This window comes from Pinus tabuliformis, chromosome J, assembly GCF_031772625.1.
Source record: "Pinus tabuliformis cultivar Carrire ecotype Pingquan chromosome J, CPIR1, whole genome shotgun sequence".
Classification (NCBI taxonomy): domain Eukaryota; kingdom Viridiplantae; phylum Streptophyta; class Pinopsida; order Pinales; family Pinaceae; genus Pinus; species Pinus tabuliformis.
Window position 1 is genome coordinate 435709243 of NC_142295.1, and position 7824 is coordinate 435717066.

The 7824-nt window shown below is 37.9% G+C and overlaps 2 protein-coding genes across 8 annotated transcripts; one reads left to right on the forward strand and one right to left on the reverse strand.

Moving 5' to 3' along the window:
* The first annotated feature begins 612 nt into the window (after positions 1-612).
* Positions 613-3538, forward strand: LOC149227673 (uncharacterized). Of its 7 annotated transcripts, XR_016247811.1 has the most exons (7): positions 683-1134; positions 1725-1897; positions 1996-2083; positions 2272-2353; positions 2394-2499; positions 2847-3174; positions 3358-3538. XR_016247811.1 is itself a non-coding variant. In XM_089377878.1 (6 exons), the coding sequence occupies exons 3-6, from the start codon at positions 1990-1992 to the stop codon at positions 3391-3393; spliced, it is 564 nt and encodes a 187-aa protein (XP_089234004.1). In that variant the 5' UTR covers positions 632-1134; positions 1725-1897; position 1989; the 3' UTR covers positions 3394-3538. The 7 variants fall into 7 exon arrangements, 6 of the variants coding, with proteins under 6 accessions (XP_089234002.1, XP_089234000.1, XP_089234001.1 ...); XM_089377878.1 differs by lacking the exon at positions 2272-2353 and having other exon boundaries at positions 632-1134; positions 1989-2083; XM_089377876.1 differs by lacking the exons at positions 2272-2353; positions 3358-3538 and having other exon boundaries at positions 613-1134; positions 1639-1897; positions 1989-2083; positions 2847-3279.
* A 1483-nt stretch (positions 3539-5021) lies between these two features.
* Positions 5022-5672, reverse strand: LOC149227674 (non-specific lipid-transfer protein 4-like). Its single transcript, XM_089375545.1, has 2 exons — positions 5293-5672; positions 5022-5174 (listed from the first exon to the last, which is right to left on the reverse strand). Exons 1-2 carry the CDS (start codon positions 5664-5666, stop codon positions 5165-5167), a joined length of 384 nt encoding a protein of 127 aa, XP_089231671.1. The 5' UTR covers positions 5667-5672; the 3' UTR covers positions 5022-5164.
* Positions 5673-7824: the final 2152 nt, after the last annotated feature.

Below are 7824 nucleotides of genomic sequence, written 5' to 3' on the forward strand. Positions count from 1 at the left end.
GAAGGCTTATACTAGGATTACCACATGAAACGATGAGCTTGTTGCTTGTTTGGGGTTTACCACATCAAACTATGAGCATGTTGCTTGTTTGGGGTTTAATATGGTAGCTATTTGCCACTATACAAAGTTAGGATATGAATCTCTATTTGGCGTTAGGCTTGTTGAGATTTCTTATGGTAGAGGAAATTGTGGAAAGTGAAATGTCTGCTTAGAACTTTGATGCGGGTAGCACTATCGCTTGTGAAAAGCTCAGAAAGCCACTTAAAGAAGCCTATGCTTATTTATGGTATATACTAAATAATTTTTTTGATGTGGGTAGCACTATCGCTTGAGAAAAGCTAGCAACTTAAAGAAAATTGTGGAAAGTGAAATGTCTGCTTAGAACTTTGATGCGGGTAGCACTATCGCTTGTGAGAAGCTAGCAACTTACAGAAGCCTATGCTTATTTGTATATATAACTTACAGAAGCCTATGCTTATTAGTCCCTGCCATCTGGCATCCGGCAGGGACTATAGTAACCGTTCGGAGGGCAGATAACATTAATTCGCCGGGTTTTTTAGTGGTATTTTTGGTTATATCCTAAAGTTTGCAGTTGAACTTCTGTTGGCCATCTTATTTGGCCTCTTCCCGAGGCGGAAGAGGCCGGACCATATCTTAAACTCGTACTTACCCACAATCAACTGGCCTTGACGGTTTGCGGTTTCGATTTAATGCTGACATTAATTCCTTAATTTTTACTGTTAAGTGCGAATGGGATACATATGCTAAGTTGCTTGTTCTTTTGCAGGTGTCGGCCGTATGGTCAAGTTTTGCATGGCGGGAGGTGTCTTTGTGCGAAGCATGTGCGTGCTACATGCACAGCAGCTGTGCAGTCCCGCTGTTATAACCTTCCGCCACCGGTGCTAATGTAGTCCAGTACGTTGCCTCTGGGTTTTATTTCTAACTGCCCTTCGCTGATCAGATCGAGCTTTACAACAGCTTCAATAGATTGTATAGCAGTGGATCTCACAGATCGTATAGTAGCCTCAACACAACGCTCAACAATGGATCTTGATGCATCGCTTGTCGATTCCACGGATAACGAGTCCGGCCTCCTCCTCAGCAGTCCGACTGACTCTCAAATCGATTTCTCAAGTAAGATCTCTCATACAGCTACTTTCTAGCGCCTTTTTATTGAATTCTTTAAATGTTTTAACTCGCTCCTTGTACCTGTTATTCCTTAATTTTCACAGAAACTATTTATTTCCGAAAAAAATTCAAGGGAAACCAGGGTTATAAGAATGACGTATTTTACCCGTTTATCGATGATTATTACCTGTAAAATATTATACGCTCCGGCTTGTGTCCTGTATTCCTTCTGAATGAAATCAACAATTCCCTGAGAGAATTGATATGCTTTCATATTTCAGTTTCAAAAGCCAAACCAAATAGGAACAGAATGAAAAATATTATAAGCAGAGATGCAAAAGAAGAATTTAGAATGACCCCTCTTTCATGCTTGCACAAACATTGCTTCAAAAAAGCTTAATTCAGTCAAGCAGGTCAAACACTCGGCCACATTTGCACATATTTTCTGTTTTTAGGGATAGACAAGAAATGTATACTTTATCATGCCTCCAGTTGCAGACCCTCGCACAGGATCCTGCCAGACTTGTAAAGATCCTGAATGAGTTCCTGACGATGTGCCTGAGCACAAACTAAGCCTGCATATTTAGTGACTTCAGGCCAATCTTGAGACGCTACAACCTGAAGAAACGCATCAAACAAAGAGCCATTATTATTAAATCTGTCATATGCGCAAGAAAGAACAAACTCCAAAGATTCAAGCAAATCTGGGTCAAAACTTACAGCAGCTATCGATATTCTACACACAAAAGAGCTTGCGTTGAGACTCGAGGTAACCTTAATCTTGAGCTACGTTTTCCATAACCGCTCAAATTTACAATTTTTTTACAAGGAATAAACATTTAACACAAGTTTCCGTCTAGAATGCAGAAAATGAAGGCCAATGTGACAGCAAATTCTATCCATCCACGCATTGTAAGGACCAGAATTACTAGAGACGGCGACGGACTTCTCACAGGTAACAGTAATATGTTTATCTTGCTTTGTTATTTTTTGTATTTTCTTCTTGGAAGCTACCCTGCAGCTCAATATCATATTCTCGGAAAAATTGATGAAATAATTGCTTTGCCTTCTGCCGATTTGGTTTTCTTCCTTGCATCAAAACTTCTCAAATCGATTTATGTTGACGCTGCGACGCTGTTGAAGAAAGCTATGGACGGCATGGAGAAATAGTTCCGAAGCCTCCTCGGGGAGCTCTCGCCAGATTGTCTCGTCCATAGCCGCACTGGTAACCTGGCCATTTATTATTTGTAGCATGGTTCTGGCAGTGTTTTGCAGGTCTGGAGAGCCATGTTTCAGGCACAAGTGTTGCAGATTTGGAGAGCCATGGTGGTTCTCATGGCCTTGTTTCCCACGTTCCGTACAAACACGTTGGTGCGTACAAACACGTTGCTGCATGCATGTCCATCACATGTCTCCTGTGTAACGTGTGGCCTCGTCTTAAAATATATTTGTTAACGATATCGAAATCCATTACAAGTAATTATTACCTATGAAACGGGCGTTGCGTTGGGTAGATACATTATTATCCTAACATTTTGCTTACTTTTACATAGCTACGTAATTATTACAATTTACAATCCATAAGCCTTGAAGCAGATTTTAATATTGTCGGCCAATGAGATTCTCTCTGCAAGAAGGTTTTCTGTTTACTTAAATTCTCATTTTCTGCGTACCCACTGTGACAATCCTTCTGAATCAATGCAATTCAATCCTTCTAGCGGTGACAACTCTTTCGAAGGAATGCAAATCAATCCAAAATTCGACCCCACTCAAGATGCCGAAAGTTTTACCAGAACGCAGCCTTCGCTCATGCGAGATCTTCATCAAAATATGTTCTCCTTTCAAACTCATACTTCCTCGGTTGCTCATTATCCCCGGAAGCCCGTCGCTAAGCATCCCAACGAAGCCGTTTTAGGTAAAAAGATTTTGGAGACATGGAAGGATTCAGCTCCACGACGTTCAAACTCCTCAGAAATGTCATCTCTGTCTAAGAACCAGAAGTTGGCAAACTCTAAAGAGATGGAATATACAACTGTCATAACTCCGGTAAAGCTTTTAAATCACTGCAAATTCCTCTCTTTTGGTTGTACATTCTGTGAATTTCTATGCATTTTGTGCTGTTTAAAATCTAAATATGATTAATTGTTACAATCTGGCATGTTAACTGCGATATTATGTTGATACTTTTGATAATAATGTGCACTAATTTATCAAATTCACTGTATCCAGGGCATGGAGACAAGCAAAAGGAAATCAATCATATGATTAGATATTTGCTAAAAATTATAATGAAAGATTAGAAAAGCTTAATCATTCGATTCTTTTATTTGTACGACTAAGAACGCTCATAGAGTCGCTGTGAAAGACGAAATATTTTTATAATTTAGGTTGAAACATTCATAGACTTTCACTCGGTTTGCGTGCTTCCCTCTTGGCTCGTCCTTACAGTGATATCCCACGGTTTCCACGCGCATTGTCCTGAAACTAACCATATTTATATGCTGCCAATCACTTGGGGTGAGTTGTTTTAGCTATGACTTGGCATACAATGATTTACCTTTAAAGTCATAGCTAAAATAACTATGTCTAAGCACATGAACAATATAAGCTCTAGACATGAACAATATAAGCAGGCTCAACTTCACGCAGGGACTCGCTGCATCGCAGCTTCACGCAGGGACTCGCTGCGTCGCAGCTCCCCTTGTTTGTATATATATACTAAATATTTTTTTGAAGCCTATGCTTATTTGTATATATATACTAAATATTTTTTTGATGTGGGTAGCACTATCGCTTGTGAAACACTCGCAACTTAAAGTAGCCTATGCTTATTTGTGGTATATACTAAATAAAGAAGCTTTATATGCTTCTCAATAGAAATAGCGAATAAACCATGTTGCATTTGATAGCGAATAAACCATGTTGCATTTTTTTTTAAATGGTGAATAAACAATGTTGCATTTTTTTTTTTAAATGATGAATGAACAATGTTGCATCTTTTTCTCTCTTTGGATCTATTTGCAGCGAGTCTGGAAAGAACTAGAAAGTTAGTTGGACTTATCTAATCTAAGGTGCAATGACTATTAAAACATGATTCCATGATCTGCTTTTCTATATTTCTCTAGAACCTGGGAGAGCTCTTCCTTTCTTGGCCAGGTGGGGGCATGTGGTTAGATAAAAACTTGATAATAACATTACTCACTCCTCTCAGGCTGCCCAAGTGCTCGGACTATATGCATTTTATAAGACCTTAAATGGTTCTGGACTATATGCATTTTATAAGACCTTAAATGGACAAGAACCATCCAAAGACATGAGTCATCTTTTAAGTGGGCAAAGCCATTAGCAAAGACATGAGTCATCTTTTAAGTGGGCAAAGCCATTAGCAGGTGCTTCTTGTACAAGGGTTCTTGCAAAAATAATCAGGGGGAAGTAACGAATTTTTTTCTTCGCTTTCAATTTGCATTACCCTAAAATTTGGGTTCTATTCAGGTATTCAGTGACTCCAACCTCATCATCAATGTCTTAAATTGGAATTGCTCAGTTAACCCAAATTCCATTCACCCATCTCTTCTAAGAACTGAGCCAGAGTGTGGACAAACTCTTGAAAATAGATCTCTATATCCCTGAAAATAGGATTTATCTACAAGGACTTTCCAGATGGGTAGGCTTTCGCTCATTTCTGTTTCTAATGTGAAAGAAATAAATAAATGAAACATACAGCATCAAAAGATTACATCAGTTCACAACCCATTCGCCTGTAAAGAAAATGATACAAAGTATATCAAAAAGGGAGACAACCAAAAAACCAAACACATTATGAGCCATTATTTCCATATGAACGCAACGGTACAAGTCCGTATACATTTTATTTAAATCTCATCATATTTGATGACATTATTACTATCATGATCACAACGAAAGTGATCACCATACATAGAGAAGATAATAACACTACACTAATTAACTCCACATTCTACGTAGTACTAGATATGCATATTTGCATCAGGCAGTGCAACAATAACCGAGAAGCCTTTCAACTGATCCTGCAACCAATCAAAACAAAAGCAAAACAAAATTAGAATCAGAATGGAAAAATCACAGTCAGAGAGATAAATGGTACATGGAAATTAAAATGATAACAAGGGAGGGAAGGGAAGGTACGTGTTGCAGTTGGTCTGCAGAGAAATTTTGAAGGGAAGATTAACACCGCAGGAGCCCGGGAGACCAGAGACAGCAGTTGATTTAACGTTGGGGAATTGGGAATACGCACTCTTCAGGCAACTGCACACTGCCCTCCTTGCAGGGGTGGTGTTGGCGAGACCTGCCAACTTCTTCACTCCTCCGCAGCAACCAGGGGTTGGTTTCCCCTGGCCGGACGTCAGATATCCAACACACTGACTCAGATCCGAAGTGACTGTTCCACAACTTATGCCGGCAGATTCTGCTTGCATCACCATCATCTCCATAGATACCAGAAAAATGGCAACTGCTCCAACCAACACGACAACCTTGTTCTTGCTGCTGATACCCGCCATGATAAAACTTTCACCTCACACTATCTCAGCTTCTGCTTCACCTTGGGACAGTCTAATCGTCCGTGCCTAAGTCTCTCAAACAAGATATGGACGAGTATAAATACACAAATTGGTTGGGTGGGGCATTTAATTGCCGAACCAGAACCTCTGTCAATGACAATCTATGTATTGAAGTTTTTCCATGACTCGAAATAATTGTGGGTAGGGATATGAATTTGGCTTTAAATGCTAACATTATAGGTAAGCGACTTTGTTCAGATCTCGGTACAAATTCATTTAATTTGCGACTTTGTTCAGATCTCGGTACAAATTCATTTAATTTTCAATACGTGTATCTTTCCGAGTGCACATGGCCAAAGTCGGGCCTCTCTCCAACATTGAAAGCCGTACCATTCAATAATTGTACTGTTGTCTTACAAGTGTGTCGACATGGCCCAATTCAATAATTGTCCTTGCGTCTTAGTGTGCGATGCCTATGGCAAAAGGCAAGTCCGGGAGTTACCACTCTTTTGGGTTACTTTCCGCTAAATTTGGAAATTCCTGTAACGTTGTCAGGGGATAGAGATTTAACTTGAAATTTTTAGGTTAAGTTGAATGGTCGAAAACATATCTATAAAATATTTGTACCTCGACCAATTAGATCACTCTAGAAGATGTATATATATATGTTTGTATCACTCGTGTCTATTTCTCTAGAAACTATATATATATAAAATAATGTTTGCATCTTCATAAATATGATCATTTTCAAAGTAGGATAGATTTATAATATATATAAACTATGTTAAATTTTAGATTTTTGTGATCCATAAATTATATTTATAAATTATGTTTAATTTTGTAATTTTTAAGTTGCATTTTCAACGTCTTTGAAATTTAGTTGGGCATATCTAAAATGTTTTAACCATATTTGTTTTTTTCAATTGCTTTATATAATGTATATATATATATATATTTTATTTTTTTAATGACTTATTTCTCTATAAAGTTGATATAAGGTTATGTTATGTTACATGGACATCAAAATATTTTATTTATGGTTGAGAGTAAGAATGAATATTTTTACCACTTCTCTTTTTATATGGTCATTCATAGAGTGAGATTCTTGATGTTTTATAATACTTTTATTTAAACAAAAGGAAACATATTAATTTTTATTTTTTCTTTATTCAAAATGCATTTCGGATTAATCATATCATTGAATTTGAGTAAATGTTTCGAACCATCTATTGTGGTTCATCCCCAAGATAAGGAATTTTTTTTTAACCTTGTCGCTTTTATTTTTTCTATTATATCGGATTTTTTTATTATTATTTTAAATATGTGTGTGTGTGTGTGTGTGTGTGTGTGTGTAAAGTGACAAGTATCAACTCCAATTTGAGCACTGACATACTTACATATCTCCATCATATCAAGTTGTAGTATGAGTCTCTCAGCTCAAATATTGGAAACGGTTAGGAAGGAAATGTTACTTATCACCTCTTAAATTGGCAATAAAAGTAAAAAGTAGTACAATCACAATAATAAAGTAGTTGATATACATCTGTTAATATCATTTTTCACCTTTTAAAGCTAATGTCACCAATCAACATATGAAAGACAGAAAATGGCATTGATCGGTGTATATCAACCACTTTATTGATGTGGTTGGGCCAATTTACATGTTTGAACTTATTGGCCATGTTTGAATTTAGTGACCATTTTTTTACCATGGTAACCATGTCTAACCATGGTTGACTACAATTAACATATGGTTGGTTACGAGTGAAAATGGTTAACAAGGCTGCTTAGTGTTTAACTATAGATTATTGTGGTCAACCATGTTTTCCCTAATGGATATGGTTAACCATGTATGACCATGTTGACCATGGTTGATCATAGTATGACCATGTGTCACGACCCCGAGTTGGCGCCATCATAAAATGGGTGACCTTGATGATCCTTGGGGAATGATAAGTCGTGTGCACCTAAGTTGTGTGATGCAACGAGCGTGGAACACACGCACATCACATTAGGCAAATGGACCAAGTTTTGGGCAGATTGGTTGAACGAAGTGTACCTATAGGCGCCACATAGAATGCATGGCACAAAGGTGAGCGCCCCGGGCACGCCCACAAGAAGGAGGGGGCGCTCAAGTTCCCATAGGCAGGTCACATGA